Source organism: Pseudoliparis swirei, chromosome 12 (assembly GCF_029220125.1).
Source record: "Pseudoliparis swirei isolate HS2019 ecotype Mariana Trench chromosome 12, NWPU_hadal_v1, whole genome shotgun sequence".
Lineage (NCBI taxonomy): Eukaryota > Metazoa > Chordata > Actinopteri > Perciformes > Liparidae > Pseudoliparis > Pseudoliparis swirei.
In genome coordinates, this window is record NC_079399.1 from 11,656,541 (window position 1) to 11,679,588 (window position 23,048).

The 23,048-nt window shown below is 41.6% G+C and overlaps 1 protein-coding gene across 1 annotated transcript; it reads right to left on the reverse strand.

Moving 5' to 3' along the window:
- Window positions 1-11,135: 11,135 nt before the first annotated feature.
- On the reverse strand, window positions 11,136-17,708 carry prep (prolyl endopeptidase). Its single transcript, XM_056428787.1, is given in 15 exon segments — window positions 11,136-12,115; window positions 12,486-12,642; window positions 13,079-13,210; window positions 13,296-13,527; window positions 13,977-14,080; window positions 14,258-14,341; window positions 14,344-14,454; window positions 14,590-14,781; window positions 15,016-15,121; window positions 15,240-15,361; window positions 15,795-16,004; window positions 16,362-16,492; window positions 16,582-16,715; window positions 17,114-17,188; window positions 17,530-17,708. Coding segments are annotated over 15 exon segments (2,223 nt in total). The 5' UTR covers window positions 17,668-17,708; the 3' UTR covers window positions 11,136-11,820.
- Window positions 17,709-23,048: the final 5,340 nt, after the last annotated feature.

A 23,048-nucleotide genomic window follows, 5' to 3' on the forward strand; every position in this document is an offset into this window, starting at 1 on the left:
TCCTCGATCCCATCGGTCACCAATTGAGCTCGCATAGTACAGCGTGCTCTCTGCCTTTTGATATTTGTGTCATGTCTCTGTTTCTTCCCTTCAATCCCTTCCTCACTTGCACCACCTCTGCACTGCTCTCTCTCTCTCTCTCTCTCTCTCTCTCTCTCTCTCTCTCTCTCTCTCTCTCTCTCTCTCTCTCTCTCTCTCTCTCTCTCTCTCTCTCTCTCTCTCTCTCTCTCTCTCTCTCTCTCTCTCTCTCCTTCCTTCGCTCCCATTCGCTCTCGAGCTGGCTGTGCCCGTTCCCGGAGTGAGAACACGTGACTTTGACAATTACATAATATATCATAATGGGTTGGCGTGTAGCTACATAGCCTAAAGCTATTATGTGAGATTAGATCAGATGGGTTTCAATTAAATGAAATTAATCATGTTGGGTGGAAGTTGGTGGTTTTAGCAGAAGGACACATGGGGAAAGAAAACTCGAGAAATTAGCAAAAGCAACAGCAAGTTTGTTGAAAGATTAAAAAAAAGATTTTTCAATTATCGTGTATGAACAGGCAGTACTGTGTCCAATTGTGATTCAAAAAACTGTAATTAACGCAATTAGATTTTTTATTATTATATCAGCAATTTTAGATGTAAGTGCCCTGCCCACATGGGCCGAAGAGAACACAAATGCAGTGCTGAAACATGTGTTAAATAAATCCTCACATTCCAATTAAAGGCCTTTGTCTTCTGTCCAGGGTCCACGTCTAAATTCTGCAAACAGTTCACCCTCCTTTAAAACACAGCTTGGGTTCTTCAGAATCATCCATCTTTAGCTGTCTAAACATCTTCTCAAACATGCCATATACCAAAATAAAACACTCAAAGATTGGAAAGATAAGGTTAATAATGACAATAAAACATGGAGAAACTAAATTAACACCTAACTCTAAATCTATACTTTTTTAAAGTCTGATCTATATTTGGGTTAAATATACGCCTGTCTTTATACAGAAAAAAACAACCAATCCCGTTGAGAGACTATACATTCCCTTTACCTCAGACTACAATTACTTACAATAATAACCCAGAATAAAAATATAATGCTAATTGTCCATGCTGTCTATGCGTGGACATGTTGTTTTTGAGTTCATGTTCCTTACAACCAATTACCTCCCAGCATCATAGTGGGCACCAGAGGAGAGCTGAACTCATAGCTTTGGAATGTGACTGGAAAACCCACTAAAACAAAGCTTGAAACTGATGTGTTCGCTTGTCAGTAGAAAATCAACCCTAAGGCCAACGGGCACGTTGCAGAAGTTCTTCAGAGATACTTTATGTGGTGCACAGGGATGATTCAATTGTGGCTTTTGAGGAAGACATCAGCCGTGTTCTTGATTCTCTTCTGCATTAAAAAAAGAAAGAATAAATCAATGAGAGTTTGTGTTGACTATTTCGTGTTACTTTGAGAAAGAAAAAACGTTTACTTTCAATAAAGGTTGGATCCTGATAAAACAGAGAGAGAGAGAGAGAGAGGGGGACCTCTCATCTTCACAAACCTTGAGTCAGTTTGACATTATTACTTTTAGATGTGTATTAGTTAAATACAGTATAACAATAGAAATCATACAAATGAAACAACACCAAAAAAACTGAAAAATATTATGACTACGATTTTACTTGGAGCAATTGAGTTTAAACCCCTAAAGTCTCACTGCATATGCAAGTTGCACAGTATGTCCACAAGCATGAGACAAACACTCTCCAGAGAGATATGTCCAACCATGAGCTGCGGTTACTCAAGGCCACGCAGCAGCTTGATAACAACAAGTCTGAAAAATACTACATCCATTGAGAAACTTGCCTTCCTATCTCACGGTGGGACGATTCCCCAGGGGTTATTCCCGGGTGTGAGCAAAGAGGAGAAACACGTTGGAGGAATGAAACAACAACAAGCCCATCTCCACCCACCAGAGCCGAAAGAGCCCACCCTCTGGAATTCAGGAGTTTTACCCCGACCCCCAATCCATCCATCCCAGCCCTGGCGCAAAAGCCTGTTTTTGAAGATGCTTGTAGAGGAGGCCTCTGCAGTGGCCATATAATTACTGTGTGGGTCACAGGGTCGGATACCAGTGTCAGATGTTATCCACTCACTCATATCCTGACAGGACCTTTCTGATGAGGACAAGCCGAGTGGAAATCCTCGTCGTGCGGCTCACTGACATGTGTGCAAGCCAATGACCATGCAGGAATAATTTAGATATGGGTGGATTGGTGTGCCTGTTTGACAAAGAAGGCAACTGAAATACCAAAACAATTAGTGGAGATGTAAAGGTAAACCTACACTCGATTTGAACACCTTAACATGGCTGAGACAAATATTTGTTCATGGGAAAACGTCTCAAACGGATGATAGAACTTCTTGAAACTTTATTTTTTTTTACAGAAAATACAACTTCTGCTCTTTCCATTTGTTTTTTTAAAATAATCAACAACAACTAGAAGACGTATACTTTGGTACCCCTTCTATATTTTGTTAAGCTGCAGAATTAGATTGTTTTGAAACTTGTTTTCATTTCAGATCTTTTACACTTTTTGTGATGGTGGAAACTGCACATCGACTAATAAGGGCAAGTTTATCAAAAAAAATGTTTACTAAAGAAGTCTTCATTTAACAATCTTCTATTCTTCCCCCTGTTTTATTTACTTGTCAACAATCTATAACCACCACCACGCACACGTTATACTTTGGCTCCTCTATTTGCCTTTATGCTGCATTGTGCTCAAACTTGTTTGGCCTATTCGTCCATATGGTTCCATTTGTGGAGGAATACTGTTTAAAATATAAATGTAAACAAAGTTTAACATTAATTCATAACATGGGTCTATTTTAAAGCTGAAGTGAAAATACAGTATATTATTCTAAGTGTTTATCTTCAACTCTCAAAGTCATGGCTACCTTTTATTTACCTTTATGCTGCAGGATAAGATGGTTTTCAAACCTGTTTGAGCTTCGGATCAATATTTGTTTTCCACTAGCATAAGTAAACGAGTAAAAAGTAAAAGAGTCGCACAAAAAGTTAGGGAACTTCATGAAATGGTCTACTTTTTAAAATCCAGTTATGACAATGTTATTTAGATCAAATGTGCATGATGATAAATATATGTAGGTTTAGTTCAAATGAAGCTATTAAGGCAAAGTTTACAATTCGATTTGAATGTAAAATAAAAGAACAATGTATATTATCAATCTATAACTAATATGTTTTTAAATTAAGGTACATTACTTTTAGTAACTAATGACAACAGACTTGTGCAAACCCGTTCAAGGTATTCTGAATCTTTGTGAGGACTGCATGACATAGTTTAACAATTAAGACATGTGTCAGTATGGTTTTTAGTCGATATAATACATTTAAATATATTTATAAAATACAATAAGACAGCTCAGGCACATAAAGCTAAACCCCCTGTTGTATTCACAGCAGTCAGAATGATGCTAGAGGGTCTTTCAACTTAAAGACTTTAAAACAGAGACAGGAAACATGCATGTAAAAAAAAGAGATACATGTTTAACTCACTCTTAAAACTAACTATAATCCGTTATTTAAATTAAAAAATGCCTATCAGTAAAGTGTGTGCAAAGTGTAATCAGATGGCAGTTAGTTATTTTGACCCAAACAAACCTAAGCATGCAGATTCCTTAGCTGTTTGAATACCAAATTTCAGACGTTGGACTCCATCACCCCAGTTAACCCCACCCAACCCCCACTCCTCACCCTGAAGGCTCCCAGAGGAAATGTGCCTTTACGCTGTCAATGCAGTTCAAAGGGTTCATTGAGTTCGGCTCTCCCCTTTCTCCTTTCTTTTTTAGTGAAAGAGTTATTTTTTTTGTGGTTTACTTCATGCATTCCAGCCATATTTCGTGGATTTCACGTGTGATATCCTTTGCAAGGAAGTGTAAACAGTGTTGGCAAAGCATCTACTCTTAGAGTTATTTTACAACGACTGGGGTCGATGACCGCATGTGAAAGGATTTTCATGGAAAAGGTATTATTCTCTTAATTATTTTATTCTTTTAAAACTCTACACACACGTTGATTTGGTTAGTTTGAAATCCCATTATTGATGTATTTCTCTCTCTGTAAAAGAAGAAGAAACAATAGTTTTTGTGCATTGAAATGTGCTCCTTCATGTGCCTTTTCTATAGATTTCGTTAAGGAATATTTTTAATCAACGAAAAATTACACAAGTTACAAAGTGCGCATGTGCCGTGAGCTCCACACTAGATCATCAAAGTTAAACAAAAAGTGAAACGTGGAACAGTGTATTTATTTAATCGCTTAATTTAACAGAATTGGCATAGAAACATAATTTAAAAAAGTGATTTAAAATGTGCAGTGGCGCAATAAATATAAATCAAGACTTACAATCCGACACATTTGCAAGATCTTGAAGGCTATTTTCTATCATCTCGTCTAATTTCCATTCAGTTTTCGATGTTCAACAGCGAGAGAAAAAATACGAAAATAAACTTGTTGGGGGGTAAATCACGTGGTATTGGTATTTGTTCGATTCAAGAAACTCTCCTCCAACGGGAATTAACAGGGCGAAAAAATGTGAATGAAATATCGGTGACGTCAGAGAGAGGGGGGGGGGGGTGAGGTTTGGAAAAGAAGCGCCTGCAACCAGTGCGCCAAAAACTGCGCAAGGACACAATATTCGCTTAAATTCACTGTTTTATGTATTTATTGTTTTTCGGATTTGGCTGGTAAGTATGACTTTATGTTCCTCTACTTGGGTTCATTGAACCTTTCTAAAGTATTCCACCATTTGTTAATCAACTTAATCACCGGTGAATACTTCTGATCCAATGATCGATATATTTCCTGAACGAAAGATAATTCTAATACATCCATAATATTATTAATTAAGGTTAAGGTGGCAGTGATCGGTAACCTTTCTTTTACGGGTAGTTTTCCGACTCTTTCTTTGTGTTGTGTCCTCACACAAGGAATGCATATAGTCTTGATTCCATTTGTTACAAAATCACGGGCTTCAATCCGGACGTGCGCACATCTTAAACTTCATAACATTATTGAATGGGTTTGATAAATGAGCCGATCAACCATCGCTTTGCCAAGTTGTTAAAATCCGGTCATTTCAGGTCAGTGAGAAGCAGGTCACAGCTTCTCATGGCTGAGCTGATAGCTGCAACCAAATACCACCTCCAGTGCTTGTAGAAAATAGGCCACTCGTCAAGAGTCCATCTTTAGAGGAAAAAAAGAAAGGGGAAAAAAAAGACTCACCTGTAGGAGCGGGTGCAGACATCTTCCCCTGTTTCCCTCCGTGAATGAATGAAATGTCACCCGCCAACCAAACGCCTCACCCGGGGTCCCGGCGAGGAAAGCGGAGGTTCCGCCTGCCGACGCTCCAGTCTGAGTTACATGTTGAGTCTGACTGGGAGCCGCGCGTCTGGAGCCAAGATGCCGACTGGAGTCAAAGACATGTTCCGTGGATGAATATTTTATACACGGTAACAAAAGACTCGAGAGCCTGAGGGGCAGGAGGCTGATTCAGTGTGGCGATGTGTCAACAACAGATTGCTCCGAGCCTGTAGCGCACATCTGGAAAGTCGTCTCCAAAGTGATCCGTAGCCTATGAGGCACTTTTAGTTACCAAGCCCCCATTCTTTCCACCAGAATGCTGCTTTTTTATTATTATCTCAGAGTCACTGTCGGTCCATCTACTGCTTCATGGCGTCTGTTTGTGTGTGTGTGAAGAAGACTCACTAAAGTGGAATCAGAAGTGCGTTAATTTGAGCTGCACACATGTCCAATAGTCAATAAATAGTCGATAAATCCTTCTTGGTGAACTCTCCTGCATGTCTTGGAGCTTTCTCGTACTCTTCAACCCATGTGGCATTCTTGGCCTCCCCCATCGTGCTCCCAGACTTCCCCCACCTCTTCTTCTCTTGTTGATACGGATCCATATACTCCACATCTCCCACCCAGCTTGTTCATATACTCGGTTTCAAGTATTATCATTTAGACCCCCCTGAAAGCACGCCGATAAGTCATTTCACATGTTTTTAAATCGTACAGAGGGACACACACACTTAATTGTAATAATATAAATTAGCAAACCCTCCGTGCTGATCTGACGTCTGCTCTTCACTCACTCGGCCTCGTGTCCTCGCAGAGCAATAGGCTACATGTAAACTGTTCCCAGACCAGTGACTGCATGAGTCGATCCGACAGGAGAGTCAAGAGACACAGAAGCCTGAAATGAATAGCGCCATCCATTGGCTCGTCACAGACAACTACCTGCACGATTCTGCATCTTAAACGCTGTCAAAATAAATATATAAAAAAGGCATTGATGTGTCTGTGTATTTGTATTCAATAATTGCAAAGCCTCGCAGTAACAACTTGATACAACAGAAAACCAAGCCAGTCAAAGAAGAGATGAGCTGTTTCTATCACTTTAACCCGTATCTTTAATCAATATTGCATGTTTCAACGTGTCTGGATCTTAAATAAACAGGAATTAAGGACACAACTCATTCCCTAAAAAGGTTAGATTCTGTAAAATATTAACGGGAGATTTCAATTTCAGGAAACCAAAAGTACAATTATAACCAGTATAGCAAGAATGTTGACACGTAGATTACAGTTATTTAATGATTGCTCCGCTGAGTTATATAGTTCTCTTAGCAATGTCTGGGCTGCCATTTCCGGTCGGCGGAATAATATTCCGTTAGGGTCACAGGTGTGTGTGTGTGTGTGTGTGTGTGTGTGTGTGTGAAAACGTATAGGCCTAGTTTGTAATGTATACAGGATAACATAGGACACATAACAAGCTGCATCGAGTCAGTCGCTTTGTACTCTAATGCAACACCAGCTTCAACACCGAGTGTGAAATAAGGATATATTCTCTAAAGTGTGCCCATCAGAGGTCTCTGTGCCCATCACATGTCACGGCGCTATTAGAGTGGACCCAAAAGCACGACTCAGACAGGAATCACAAAGAATACTGTCTTTGGTTGGAAACAGGCTGGGTCAAAACCGGGAGATCAGTCAAAGAAGCAAACAAGTCCAAAAAGGGGCAGGGCAGAGAATCAGAGGTCAGGGCAGCCAGGCAGGCAGGGTCAGAACAGGCAGGTCAGGAATATACTCTAATAACGCTGGAGAACTTGGCACGAAAACACAAGACAATCTGGCAGAGGACAAGTGGAAGTGAGGGAGCTAAATAGTGAGGGACTAATGAGGGGATGGGCTGCAGGTGAGAAGGGCGTGAGGACCAGGTGAAGGGAATGAGGGACTAACGAGGGAGTGATCAGAGGCAGGTGAGGGGAGTTGGATTGACGAGATGGTGTGACAGGATGAGAACAACTATTACAAAAAGGAAGGCGTGGAGCTAAACTGTTACAGAATCCCCCCTCAAAGGGATGGCTCCTGACGTGCCAAAACAAAATCTCCACGCCGGGTGGGCAGAGAGGATCTGGGGGAGGACTAATACTCCTCAGACATCTCCCCCCTCTCCTCATCGGCGGGTGAGTTGTCCTCATCAGAAGCTGACTCCTGATGTCTGATGCTGCAGATGTCTCTGTGCCCATCACAAGTCTCTGTGCCCATCAGAGGTCTCTGTGCCCATCACAAGTCTCTGTGCCCATCAGATGTCTCTGTGCCCATCAGAGGTCTCTGTGCCCATCAGATGTCTCTGTGCCCATCTCAGGTCTCTGTGCCGGATGCTGGCAGGCTGCGGGGTTCCACGGGGCTCTCGCGCGCCCTCTGGTGGTTCTTTATTCTCTCGCGCACGCCCGTACAGAAAGATAAATGATTAATTGAGATGATTAATGGAAGAATGGACTTTTGTTGAGAATCCACTCATTTCATAATTATGCTTACTTATCAAGGAACTGCTGATATAACACAGGAGTCATTAGCTTCTTGGGCATGCCATATTTTCTTATCAAAAATGGTGCTTATGCCTGGAGATGTATAATGTGTTTCCCCTAGGAATAATGTATTAATATTAAATCCCAAGTGCTTACCATGTGTTTTTCCAAACCTGCAAAGATTTGCGCTCACTCATGGGCTATATTGTGAACATTTTAAACTACATATATTCCATTTTTAAAATGAGCTTATTGCTCACATTTCGACTGGAACCCATATTTAGTTCACTTACCTGTTATTCCCTTAATGTCCTCTAAAAGTTGTTCAATAAGTCTCAAATGGTTAACAAGTGGAGTTCTGTCCTTGAAAAGTTAAAGAAGATAATTTAGTGAGAATTAAGTGAGTTTAAAAAAATGATTTTCAAGTAGTTTAAAACAGTTTCCAGTCGAAGAAAATATAATAACTGTTAAACCCGTGTAATTAAAGTTTTCCTGGAATATTTTAAAAATAGATTGTAAAACTGAAGAATCTGAACATTTTCATTAAGTTCCTCCTCTCAAAACTGTAGGCCGACTACTTAAAATCTGTTTTCAGTTTGGATATTAAACACTTTTCTTGGTCTGAATCGAGAATTACATCCAAGTTTATTTGATGCAACTACTGTAACGTGTGTGTGTGTGTTTCTGTGTATGACAATGATGTGTTATATGAAATAACTTATTTCATATAATGACAAAGTAATATTCATGAACATACTGTATTTGTGTGTTAATAAGTATGAAATCATCTTTGGGATAATTTTATCCACAAATAATTCTCTTTTAAAAAGGACATGCTGTTGTTTGCAGCTGTCAAGGCCTTACAGCCTTTTCTCACTGGCATTAAGCAATTGAAATGTTGTATTTCAAGTCTTAATAAATGGAGAGAAATTATTGTATAAATGTGACAGTTGAGAACAATAACAATGTATGCTTAAACACATTACTTTTTGTTTGGTAAATCATGTAGAGTTGCAGCCTTTTGCTTCATTGTAATATTGTATATTAATGCTCTAAGAAACTGAACAGGCAGTTTTGAATTAATGTGAAGAATAAATAAATAGAACGATCATGGGAAAAAGTGTGTGTGTTGCTTCTTCTGCGTTGAGGTGAATTTAATTTCCACTCGGACATTAATTTGGAAAAACTCAGTTGGAAGACATGTCATTTGTTTAGTCTTTTCACAGTAACTGCACGATGAAACATGAGCATGGGACATAAGAGAAGTTATTGAACATGAAACATGTATGTTGAGTAATCCACATGGGGCCTTCTGTCAGACCACCCTCCTTTTCTGCTCCTGCTGCACGTGCACGGGTCATTCGTTCAGAGTGACCGCCCCCTGGTGGCAGACAGGGCACTAACAGGACCGGCTGAGTCACTGCCCATCTTTGCTTGCTTTTTGTATTTTATTTTGACCTGACAGGAGGCTAAATTAATGTATGAATGTGTTTATATGTAATTTGTATGCCAGAAATTACTTACATTAATGCAGATATAGTCGAAGTGTGTACTCTCTTGTTTATTCTCTTTTATAAATTTGTTATAATACAAATAAATGTTAAAAACATACTGCTGTATCCTGTAATATCTGACTTCCTCGAAGTAGTCACAACTATTTGATTTATTAGTAGCCGTGGTTCAAATGGTCACCTCTTCTGGGGATTTGTGTATGCCTCAGACTGCGAACATGTTTGTATTAATAAGAGACCCTCCAACGATTTATGCTTGCCAGTAATCTGTCAGACAAAGAACACGTGACGCTTCATGCAGACTTTTCCTGTTGAAACCCAGATGGGGTGGAAACGTCCACACTGAAACCTTTAACAACATCATCCTACTCGGCTGACCACTCTGATGTAACTTTAGATGCGTCACTGAGTCATAGCTTTGATCTTTTAGACTTAATCCTGTTTTTAGAAGTAGCGGTAGAAGTTTTGTATTCCGCTAAAAGATTTAAGTTAAAGAAGTTTAAGTGACAACAAAGGGTTGGTTTCTCAAAGAGTATTGTTTGTTTACCTCTCGGTGTGTGCAGCCAGCGAGGTGTGTTCTTGATGTGCATGTTTCATCGCGCATATTTACGTGCAAACTGTTTTTTTTTGTCACATGATGCCAACGTATGTTGAAATGTCTTTACACAGTTGGTCGGTGGACTGATGGCGGTGGTGTTGACTGAGCTGCACGCGACACGAACACATTCATCAGTAACCGAATAACTAAGGTGTCGTCTAGTTCCTGGAGGGAGTGATCGCACTGTGTACAAACTGTTGAACCACATGTCAGATGTTTCTTTTTCGCAGTGAGCGCCTCAATCGACAAGCCTTTAACGCATTATATATATATTTTTTAATCCAACTTTATAACTAAAACGTTATTATATTAACTTTCAAAGTAACACAGGAGTCGGAAATATAGGTGCTATGCTTAATTTGGCCTTTACAATGTTATTAACAATAAATCTGACTCTGAAACTCCCCACTTCTAGAAGATCAACTGGCTTTACTTTAAGCAATAACATAATTAAATGTCATATTGAACATAAATCTGTTTAATTTCATTCAACAGCCTGAATAATTTGTTCTGGTTCAGCACACACCTCAGGAGATGCGTCTTGGCAACTTGATTAATATCTATATTTAATGAGTCAGTGCTTTACAAATACATGTCAAATGTCTCTAAACATTTCTGGGTGATGCAGAGGAAGAAAATGAAAAGCAGGATTTCATGCTAGAAATGACAGTGTCCAAATAAAGAAACAATAACATGGCCCGGTAGTCTTCGCCAGTGACTCTCTGAAGATGGTAAATGATGTCTGGGTGCCGGAGAAGACAACATCATCTCCTTTGATCTAAAACCTTTAAATCCCTTTGACATGTGGGAAATGCATTTTACTGAAGCACATTTATTTCATCTTACACAGGTAAGTTTAGATATGAATGCGCTAAACTCAACCCAGAAATAAAACCACATGTACTCAGACAAGCAAAGCAGCAAGTTCTTTTAACTAGTGCTACAGCCGTTTCTCCTGACCACGCCCCTCTTGAAACTCAAAGCGCGTTGTGGTTTACTCACTTTTCTACGGAGATGTCGCACAAGAAAATTATTTTGAAAAAAACAACGAAAAATGTCAATGGAAATAAAATATGTTACTATTCAAGCAGCACTTTGACCCATCGTCAAATATATTTCTTCATGGCAGAATAAATGGACAGGATAAATCACCGGTTAAAAAGTTATTTATTGTATTTTGTTTCCTTTAAAAAATGGTAAACAACCAGCATATGTCAAGAGGTAGAAATCAATATCAGTCTGAAAGAAATATGAGGACTGACATTTCAAAACTCACTCCCCCTCTCTCTCTCTCACACACGCACTATTTCTCATGCACACAGGCAGTTTTTTGCAAGCTCCTCATCCACGCCAACACTGTTTTTTTGCAGCGTCATCATTTGCACTCTACTTGTACAAGCTGGAGTCACTCAACAGCCACAGCATCCATTCTGCACACAAACGTAAAATAAATAATACGCATCATGTTAAAGCAACCAGAGGACGCAGAAACAATTTACAAATAACCGTTTGCCACTTTTACCTCATGACTGTTAACTGCTGATTGGCTGATGACTAACGATGAAGGCACCCCTTCCCTTTACACACCCACCATTGATAATGTAGTCAGTTTCCTTCGGACTACAAACATGGCCTAAAGGGGGGGGGGGGGGGGGGTTGGTTAGCTGTGGGTGCTGCATGTTGCCTTAAAGCTGCATGCAGACATAAAAGATATAGCAATGCTGGCTGGCTAAACAGTTAAAAGATCCAGCATCGTGTTGGTGTGAAGTGATAGAGGAAGCATGGACAGCTGGTAGGAGCAGTATTCCAAAGATGACTCGAGGAGAGGAAACAAGTTATTTGACCCAGGAGATGTTGAGACAGCGGGCGATGAAGGCGTAGGTGTCAGCCACCTCCTGGATGACCTTGCTGGTGGGCTTGCCGGCGCCGTGGCCCGACTTTGTGTCCACGAGGATGAACAGAGGGTTTGTCTGCTTGGGGCTGCGGCCCACAACGTGCTGCAGGGTGGCGATGTATTTGAGGGAGTGGAGAGGCACAACGCGGTCATCGTGGTCCCCTGTCAGCAGCAGCACCGCAGGGTACTGGACCCCGTTGCTCTCTGGGATGCAGATGTTATGGAGCGGGGAGTATCTGGCAAAGAGGAGTCGTAATCAATCGAATTCTAGGATTTCACCATTAAATAAACACATGTGGATGTTTCTCTTTATGTATTTTCTAATTGGCTTCTTCACCTTGGGGGTGTGGATGTAAATGAGTAAACAATACCATGATGCCCTTCCGCATGTCAATGTTCAATGTCACGGCATAGCATGTTATATTTGAATAATTACTGCATGCGACAGTATCTACTTTGGAAAGGCAGCTGCCGTATGTAAAGTAAAACTATTATGCAAAAGTGGAACACAGCTTGTGCTTCAATGGATGATTTCCCACCGTTTTTGAACTAGTTTCCTCCCCGAATTTGACCTCGCCTGTTGAATCCGTGTTACTGAGCACTTACTTCATGAGACAATCATACTGCTCTTTGTTTTCAGAACAGCCAAAGTCAGTGGTCCAGGCGTGACCAATGGTGAACTTGTGGAACTTCAGCATGTCCATGACGCCCACCTGAGCGACGGCACAGCCGAACAGCTCGGGCCGCTGGTTCACGCAGGCCGCTGAGAGAGGAAACAGTCAGACACACCGGCGACCACAGACTGCAAGCGGAAACCGTTTGAGCAGGGGTGCTCAATACGTCGATTGCGACCGACCAGTCGATCGCGGCGAAGTATTGGTAGATCGCATGACATTTAAAAAAATTGGCCCGCCCCCCTGAAATTTTCTCTATAGCACGTCTTTGTTCTTTTATTAAACTAAACAGCCGTCTGTTGTTGATCGTATCTACACAACAGCATGTCATTTCTGTCTCTACGTGGCGCGTTAACACTTCTCGGCTCTCTGTCTCGCAAAAAAAAAAAGTCACTTGCACTTCCCCCCCCCCCTAGTAGATCATTTTGACTTGGTCATTTTATAAGTAGCTTGCGTGCTAAAAGTGTGAGCACCCCTGCGTTTGAGGATTCGCTCATGTTGTTGCTCAGCCAGGAAGTGACCTACCGACGAGCAGGCCACCGTTGGAGCCTCCGTTTATAGTCAGCTTGGAAGGAGAAGTGTATCCCTCTTTGACCAGATATTCAGCCGCACACTGGAAGTCTGTGAAGCAGTTCTGCTTGTTGGCCAACATGCCAGCTAAAAGGGGAAGAAATCAAATATGTAAATGAGGGGGTTTGCACTGGCGTCAACAAACGAGACGGATGAGAACAATTCCACTTACTTTTGTGCCAGGTCTCCCCGTACTCCCCTCCTCCTCGAATGTTGGCAACGGCCAGGACTCCTCCCATATGTCCGACAAAGATGAGTCGGGAGACGCTGTAGCTCGGTGTGATGGAGATGTTAAAACCACCATAGCCGTATAGAAAACCTGGATTGGAGCCATCCAACTTGATGCCCTTCTTGTGAATGATAAACATGGGGATTTGAGTGCCATCCTTGGAGGAATAGAAGATCTGGCAAAAAACAAGACAGATCATCAGGAACACAAATAGAAAACAGAGCCAGGAAATGAGAGGAAACTAGTAATTGTCTTGAGCCCTATGGGAGCAGTGAAAATGGTATTAATAAACTAATTATCTTCATCAGTGTTAGTTCTGCTGCTAAAGGATTAAGCAATGAAGCTATTCTTGAATCTCCATATGTCCATGTGTCGCAATCAGAGGAGGACAGAGAGACTCGTGTAGAAAAGTCTGTCCTTGGTGTCCTGCGTACTTTCACTTTTACATTGTTATTTCTGGAATCGCTGTCTTCAGTGGAAAAATCAATTATATTGAAACGCCAGACGTCCAGAAGCCATTACATTAAACAATAACATAATCCCCCCCCCAAAAAAAGACACAGGATTTCATACTAGAAATTACAAACAGTGTACACAAAAGAAACAACGGCATGTTCTCGTTACCTGGGTGGTCTGGTAGTCTGAGGGGCTGAAGCCTTTGACAGTGACCTCTCTGAAGATGTGGGGCTGCAGCAGCTCCTGAGTCAGGTCACAGTGGTAAATGATGGCTGGATGCCAGGAAAAGAAGAATAAAGATCTTCTCATTTGTTCTAAAATCGTTTTATCACTCTGAAGACATGTGTGAAATGTATTTCATTGGAGCAAATTTATTTCATCCATATACACCGTTTACATCCAATCAAACAACATCAATCACACACAACGTGTATTTCGTGATCTCGTACCTGGGGAGAGGAAGGAGGTGAAATAGTAAAAGATCTCCGAATCCCTCTTCCGTCCTGTGAAACCGACCACGGAGCCGACGTCGAGGGGAAGGTCCTCAGCTCCTCCCCCGAGCTCAGACGGTACATTTTCAACACATTCTTCACGTCGTGGAGGAAACACACAAACAGGTAGCTGGCGTAGGTGCAGGTGGCGAACACTGCAGGCCAAACAAGTCCAAGGGAAGACACCAAATAAGAAGTTTAAAAGCGTGTACTTCTAATAGACATCAACAATAAATGTTAACATCCATTCCTAATATGTCGCTAGCCCCATGGATGTTGCAGCAGCTCACCAATAACGTCCTTGTCATGTTGAGGGATGAGCTCTTTCCAGTTGCTCTGAGCGGGAGAGGCAAAGTCGATGTTGATGAGGCGGTAGCGCGGGGCGTCGAGGTTGGTCTTGAACGTGAACAACGTGTCCTCATTGGTCACGTACTCGTACTCAGCGTCAAAGTTATCGATTAGCTTCACCCAGGGCAGAAGTCCTAAACAGGAGTTGTATTTTAAGTTCTATGATGAGAGCGCTCGACATGAACATACATTTTTTTTTACGAGAAAGTGCTTCTTGGATCAGACCGAGTGAAATGTAAATCATTAAAAAAACCGAGTAATCTTGAAATAGTTACCAGGTTATGCTAAATACCCACTGAAAATGCTAATATAAAGCAAGCGTTACAGTAATCACACAGATCAACTAAATAAAACAAAGTCGAACGTACCGGTAATACCCTGAGGAGTGGTTTCGAGGTCACAATACCACAGCCTGTTGACCGGATCACAACCTTCCCTGATAGACAGCAGCAGGTAACGTCCATCGTCTGATACCTGCAATATGCATACAATTGGTGAACCTTACCTGAATATCAATTTACACACGCACTTGTCTGCCTTTTTAATTCGTTTAGAATTTTTAGGAGCAAAAAACGAAAACATTCTGGCATACCTCAGCTCCAGCCATCCATTTGGGGGAGTCAGGAAATTCTGCACACAGCACGTCTTCAGACTGCAGAGTCCCCAAAACATGGAAGTATAGCTTCTGGTGCAGGTTGGTGGAGGTCTCAGTGCCTAGGAGACAAAACATTTTAGTCTAAGCATTGCCCAGTGGTGGAAAAAATAAATAATGTAGGGACGAGGGAGGCAAGGGGATATAAAGTGTGGGTGGATTGCAGAAACAATAATACAACCTCAAAGATGTAATGGCAGAAGATGCTACAAATCCATTGGAAGAGGAGCACATAAAATAAAAATAAAAAATTGCAAATCCGTCTTGCCCTAAAATAATCTTTTTTCATCTTTCGTCTTAAAATGTTTGCTTCAAGTATTTAGCATAAACAATTTATAATTATATATCTATATATAATTATAAATTGTTTATGCTAAATACTTGAAGCAAAAAGGTAAGGTTCACTATTTGTATATAAATTAATACAGATTAAATATACCTATATTATTAATTTGAGGGCCAGTTCTGGCAGCTTCAACAATTATTTGATCTCACCATCACTCTTGCCCTCCTGCTCTGGGTAGGAGTTGTAGAAAAGTCCCTTCCCATCATGAGTCCAGGACATGCAGCTAAACTTGACTCGCTTCAGGCGGTCCTCCAGAGGCTTGGCACCTTCCACCTGCAGAAAGCTAATCTCCACCCAATCCGAACCACTAGCACTGATGCCATAAGCCAGGTTCTCCCCGTCCTCAGAAAAAGCGTACCCTTAAAAATAGGAACAGAAGCGCCCGATTACAAAGACATCAGGGAAAGCGGACACTCTTTATTTAGCGGTCAATGTGGATGCTCTAAATAGCAGGCTATTTCTGGACATGAAGACACAACAGTTTCAAAATGCAGTCAGCATTACCATATCAGGTTACACATTTGGCAATCCGTCACAGGACATTCGACACAGGCTTCACAATGAAATGCAGCAATTACAATCTAATGCATACTGGAATATATAATGTGGAGCAGAAATGCAAAAGATTTCCCCAAAATATAAAAATAGAATTAAAAGAATAAACCAACCCAGTAATAAATTAAAACCTGGAATAAAATACAGTGCTTTGTTTATACCTTGCAGGGCAACAGTTCCATCATCAGAAAATGTGTTTGGATCCAAGAAGACTGTCGGCTCAGCATCCAGGCTCTCCTGCACGTACATCACACTCTGGTTCTGGAGGCCTGTGTTGTAAAAGTGAAAGTACCTGAAAATGAGGGGAATAATTGTTCAGGTACAAAGGAATCTCACAGATATGTCATTAAAGTACAAACACCTTCTTCCGTTGTGGCTCACCTGTCGCCCCTCTTGAACGGACAGCTGTACTTGGGGTAGTCGTACAGCTCAGTCATGCGCTCCTTGAACAGGTCTCGCACCTCACATTGCTCCAGGAACGGCACCGTCAGCTGGTTCTGAGCCGTGACAAAGGCCTGGTGGAGGAAGAAGCAAATGTTGGTTAATAATCTATCCGAATACGTTTGCCGAGTAAAACCAGAACAGCTCTTTGTTCTTTCTTTTTACAACAAGCAAGTTACAGGTTTTACTCAACTAATGTATCCAGATCATTCAGTTAAGAGGAAGACAGGCCCTCGGTGAAGTCAACACATCTATACAATACTGGTGGTTGTGCCAGTCTGCATAACACAACCACTGCCAGTATTTTTGTAAACAGAGCGGCACCAGTGAGTTGTAGTCCTGACCAATTATAAAACACGAGATTAACAACATATCAGAAGCGAAATAATAACAGTAAAGCATGTGTTCTTTCTGTTATGCTATCGCAAGAACACTTTATAATTAAATGAAATATAAAGTAATCAGGACGCACCTGTGTCTTTTCACTGTCCGGGTCCTCCAGCCAGCTGTACGGATCGGGTACTTTGCAGCCATGGTAACAGTCCACCTGAAACAGGTGAAACAGCAGCGACAGCGGTCACACCGTGACACAGCGAGCTAGATAACGGACGTTAGGTGTGGCAAACAAACAAGACAGGCTCGAGCCGAGTGGGTGAGCGACGCTAGCCAAGGGGCGAAGGAAACGTCCGCTAATGGGACTAACAAGCTGCACCTGAGAACGACAGTCAACATCTCGTCCACACAGTCAGCGTGGGTTGTCAACGCAGGCTAAGCTAACTAGCATCCCAACAAAGCTAACAAAGCTCCAATGAATGAAAAAGCATGATGATGATGAAGCATCCCGGCGTATTAGCGCGCGAGGCTAGCGCGCGAGCTTCATTTACTTACGACTGCGTCGTCACGGTACGCCTGCGGGTACTGGAATGACATTTTGGATGACAGTTTTTGGGAATTGCGTAACAAAAACAGTTGTCTCAGAGAATGAAGTGGCGGTTTTGAAATGAGCCTGCAGATCCCGTAAAACATCAACTTCAGACGCCCAGCGTTTTTGGCAGATGCCCAGCTCACGAACAGCCAACGACAGTTCACAAGAGGTCGCAGCGGGCTGCTGCGGGATCAGACCAAATGTTACGGCGCCCTCTACTGGCGGACAGCGAGAACAGGACTCGGAGAAGATCGGCTGAATGAGGAGTACACAGAATTCAGCCATTAATACAGTACTCTGAGATGTCTGTGATGCAGGCACGTGCACAGACATTTTGGAGGGCAGGTGCTCAAACCCAAAAAAAAGGGCACCCATTGCCGAAAAAAAAAATTCCGACAGAGTTGAAGCATAAGCAGCAATACTCTGATGATGCTGTCCTCGACCTGCTTTTCCTCGGGGCCGGATTAGACAGCTGGCTTACATTTTCTATATGAATTAAAGATGAATTATTATATGGTAAAAACAGTGTTCTGATTGGATAATGCCAGCCACGTATTGCGCTCCTCACTGGTCTGATACGGATCCGTATTGCCCTCTGACCTCGTGAGCGCCGCGGAGCAGGTCGGAGCGTAATTCTCACAAGAACTCAAATAAATGCCCCGTCGGATATCCAAACACATTTGGGGGAATTGATAGAGACAGAGAGAGTAATTGTTATTCTTAAATCCTGATGAATGAAAAAAAAAGTGGGCTCCAGCAAAGAGGGCACTTTTCTCATCCAGGGTAAAAGGGCTGGTGCTTGAGCACCACTAGGGGTCTATCTGTGCACGTGCCTGCTGTGATGGGTAATAAAGCAAAAATAAGTATACCATAAAACCCAGGTATCGTTCTCTTGTTCGTTGTATTATGTAACAAGCCACATATTTCATTTACCATTAATTCATTGATGAATAAATGAAAGAGTCTGTGACTAATTGACCCTTAGGCTACTTGGTTTTACATGGTGTCACAGTTTAATTGTACGGTACTTGAGGTTAAAAAGCACTTTTAGGGAAATTTGGAAGACATAAAAAGTTATGAATGAACTAACATCACCACTCAAACAGTTATTGGATAAGCCGCTATTGTGTTGTTTAGGAAGCATGTTAGTGATTTATTCTTTATCTTATAATTTGGGGATGGTACATTTTCAATTATTGATTATTTGATGTTATGCAAATTTGGTATCTGCAAAGCTCAGAATGACGCTTTTCTTTTGTTTTCGTTCTTGACAGTGTTTTTATTCACCAACTTTCAGTTCAGAAGATAAAGGTACAGTCCGAAGATCAGCTCCAAATCACTATGGATGTTTAAAAGTCCACGATACTTGGTGATTATGGAAATGAAAATCAAGCTTTAATAAATCTACAAAATAAACAAACAAGTACAAGAAAACAAATGATGCAATTTTTCCCCAAAATAAATCAATTCTAGCTGATAGAAAATAGCAGAGTTGTAAAAGTCGGGAAGCTGCACCTTTTGTTAAAGGTTATCTAAATCCACCGGGAGTCTCCATCACCACTCTTATCTACGTGGCAGAAGAGGATAGGGGTCAACCCTTCACTCTTCTTTCTTTCTGCTCGTCATCCTCCCCTCTTTTCCTTCCTCTCCTTACTTAATCAATCAATCCTGATTTGACCATCATTATCACTGGCACCTACTCTTCCACAGTGACTGATGAGATAAGGCCCACTGAGGTAGCATTCACCAGCAGGAAATGAGTGGATCCACTGAAGTGCATGATTCAAGTTAAGAGATGTGTTTCTCCAAAAAATATCCGGGATTTTTAGTTCTATTTGGTTTATCTTGTCTACATTTAAAATTGCAAAAACTATGTGTTGCATTCTATAATATTTTTTCTATTGTGACTTACAGAGGCTATCTTGTTGAATCGGTTGTGTTGTGCTCTGATGTCTTTTTCCACATTGTGATTGCAAGTCATTTTTACAGCTATGCAGATAAGAGCCCTGAAACAGGTTGAATTACACAGTAGAAAAGGAAACACATTGTTTGGATACCACGGTGGATCTTGCAGTCGGATGTCTCCAGGAGATTCCAAAATGATGTTACTTTCAGATTCAGCTTGAAGTGTGTCAGAGCTGTCACGCCGCTAAGCCAGATTTTGGAAGATGATGAGAAGCTTCCTAGCACTCCTCTCATGGTTAAATGTACAGTGAAAGTGAAGAAAGAGAGGAGCTGAGTGCATGTGGATTGTTTTTCTTTCTGAAGTAAATGTATAGTTGTTGGTGGGATGCAGGTGTCACAGATGGTGTCATAATGAGAGATTTTGGTCTCTTCTGGAGGACTCTTGGTATCCCAAATGTTTGTGGATGTTTTTGGTCCAAGGATGTTCCCTGCATCCCCCCCTCTTCCCCTACTCCATTCTTTTTCCTTTCCTTAAGCTGGAGTCAGGAATACCTCTATGCAAAGGGGATCTCTTCCTGTTTGCCTATGTCGGGCTCAGATTTGGGTCACAGAACTATTGTCCTCTGACGCTCCTGTTTCCTTAACAAAATGGGGCGGGGGGGGGGGAGAAAAACAATGACAGTTTGAATGAGGGTGTTTGTGCTTCCATTGAAATATGGACTTTTTATGTTCATAGAGTTGGGGGGCTTATGCAATTGTGTGTTTGACAAAGAGTCGGGCTGGGCGTTAAGTTGCCATGCATGAATTAGACCTTCTTGTTCCACTGTTTTCCTCCATTGTCCAGAGTCAACAGTGATCTGTCCCTCATAGTCGGAAGCACCTGTCTGTGTTGCAGCAGACAAAGGAGGATGACCACCTGTTGTGTGTCACTGCACGGGGTTACCACAAGGTTAACTCATTCATAAATCTCTGTGGCTTTGCTCTGTGTGGCTCCTGTGAAACCTCAGTTCAAGGAGTAAGCAGAAAGGAAACTGTTCAGCCCGGCAATCAAAAGAGACGAGTTGACGTACTATTATAATTCTAACATCACGAGACTGGATAAACCGGTTTAACGTTCCAAGATGTTCTGATGTGCACTGTTGGTCAATCAAAGTGTTTTACGTGCGTGGAGAAATCATTGTCTTGGAAGCCCGCAAACGTTCACCGATAACAAGTTGCAACCGTTTTCTGATATCAATCAGACTTCTAAATACTTTCTCTCATGGGCTCGTGTTTATATTCACCCAGGACTCCTGACACATTCTGACGGAAACAATAAATCATGGCAACAAGCACCACGTCAACCTTTGATTATTATTTATTTCCTCATCATTAAGCCTCTAGAGTCTTTTCCAAATGTAATAGGCAGTATAGTTTAACTTATTAAGGCTCATATGTACTTAATGTTATCTGCTTTTGCTTAATAATGTCATTCTGTTTCCGTATTATATCCTACTGCCTCTTCTGTCTCTTGCAAATCCTGAACGGATTCCTCCTCTGTTTCTCTTTTTGGGGTTTTTGTACAAACATTCATGTCCCCACAGGATATAGGAAGCTGTGTTCTGTGCTACTTAGAATCCTAACAGAAGAAAACTAAGATGGTGAACATCATGCAAACTAAACACCAGCAGGCTGAGCAGCAGCAACAACAACAACAACAAGCTGAAAGTATTTTTAAACATCCGTGAGGATGGTTTCAGCTTGCTTCCTTCTCTAAATGATATGTGTTGTCCAGATTTTGGAGATAAATTGAGAATTTGTTTCACCTTTCGTTACCTTTTTATTGAGGACATTTTTTTGTCTATGAAGATGATTATTCTGCTATAGATTTTTTCATAGAAACAGAGGGACTGGTTTGCATATAATGTGGACACTGCAATTCAATTTCTTACAATAAAATGTAACGGGTTATATTGCTTTTATTTTTCATCACAAACACCATAGTCAGCAATAAGGGATGTCCTTGTTTCTTTTCTGTTATCTCACCAGCTAAAATCTATAGTCACAGTCCCTTGACTTAATAATAGCCGTGCAAAGGGATCCCAACGCGACAAAACAATACACAAGCAATAATAAGGGCGCTTTTAAATACAGAGATCACAGGGGAACAGCTTCCTGCCTCTTTCTCTCATTCGGCTGTCATTAGCCGGGGCCAGGATAACAGTCTCTGCTCTGTCCTGTGTGTCATGTGGTGGAGGGTCAGTCCAAGCTGGCCCCTTAGATGTCCTCAGACAACAGGATGTTATGAGGATCCCGTCAGGGAAATTACAGCGCGCACGGAAGACGGATGTGATTGGTGCGCAAATTAAAGGAAATGCTAAATGCTTGTCATCATGCATATACAGCATGTTTGCTTACGAAAGTTGTTCAAAGTTGTTTCATGTGTTAGATACCTAGAGGCAAAATACAGTGACTAACATCACATGTTGATCGTTGACAAAGGAACAGCCCATTACTTTGGATTTGAACTTTGCAAACAAGTCCAATGTTGTCCATTGGTGACTTCATTTCTGTCTTCTCCAGGATGACAGCAAAGCCCACATTTAATAAGGTTCTGTCAGTATCTATTCAAATACAGTCACGAGTTCTTTCAGCAGAAAACACATGATAAGAGCGACAATAAAGCTGAGTCAATCAGCGAGAAGGGAGAAGGGAAGTTTGTCATTGTTTGTAGTGATCATGTTGAAAAGAGAAAGAAAGGGAGCACTTAGGTTTCCCCAAAACCAACTCGGTGAAAGAGGTGAGGATAAAAGGAGTTTTACAAAAACATAACTTTCATGGGTCGAGTGTATCTGATTGCTTGTGCATGCACCAGGGCATATTTATAATGTCAAAAGAAATGCTAACGTCATATACTGAAAATAGATCTCTGTCTTTCAGTCAAAGCGATTTATATCTGTGTTCCTGTAACCCTCCTCGTCAAACTTGTTCGGGCACTCTTTCCCACAACACCCACACCTCAAGTCTTGCCAAAGACTGACAGACACATTTCTAGACTCTCACCTCGAACATCTGAGAAGACTTTCTTGTCTTAATTAGTTAGGCCAGAGCGAGAGAACAAAGCCGAGATCTAATGACACTGGTTTGTAATCAGGTGAAGTCCGCACAGTCCGGAGAGACGAGGCGGAGAAACCTGAGTTTTCCCTTGTCATTACGCAAACACACACCACCTACATGTGTCCATCGTCTCGACACATCTCCTCTCTTCATCTTGTGTCTTTGAACCTCACCTGCTTTGTTTTCTGGGTTTGTCAAAAAAAGAAAAGGAGGAGGGAAAATGAATGCATCGCTTGCGTGCAGACGGATATTACCCTTTTAAAAGCAAAACAAATATGTGTGTGTGTGCATGCCCTGTAATTTCACTGTTGACATGTGCACTTACAGTGGGGATCTGGGACCCTGTTAATGACTGGGGCAGGTAACACTGGAGACAGGTGGAGGACAGTGCTGTCTGAATGGTCCTAAAATAGAGAGAGTGTGCGTCTGTGCATGAGTGCGTCGGAGTGTCAGACGCAGACGGAGACATGCAAACAGACAC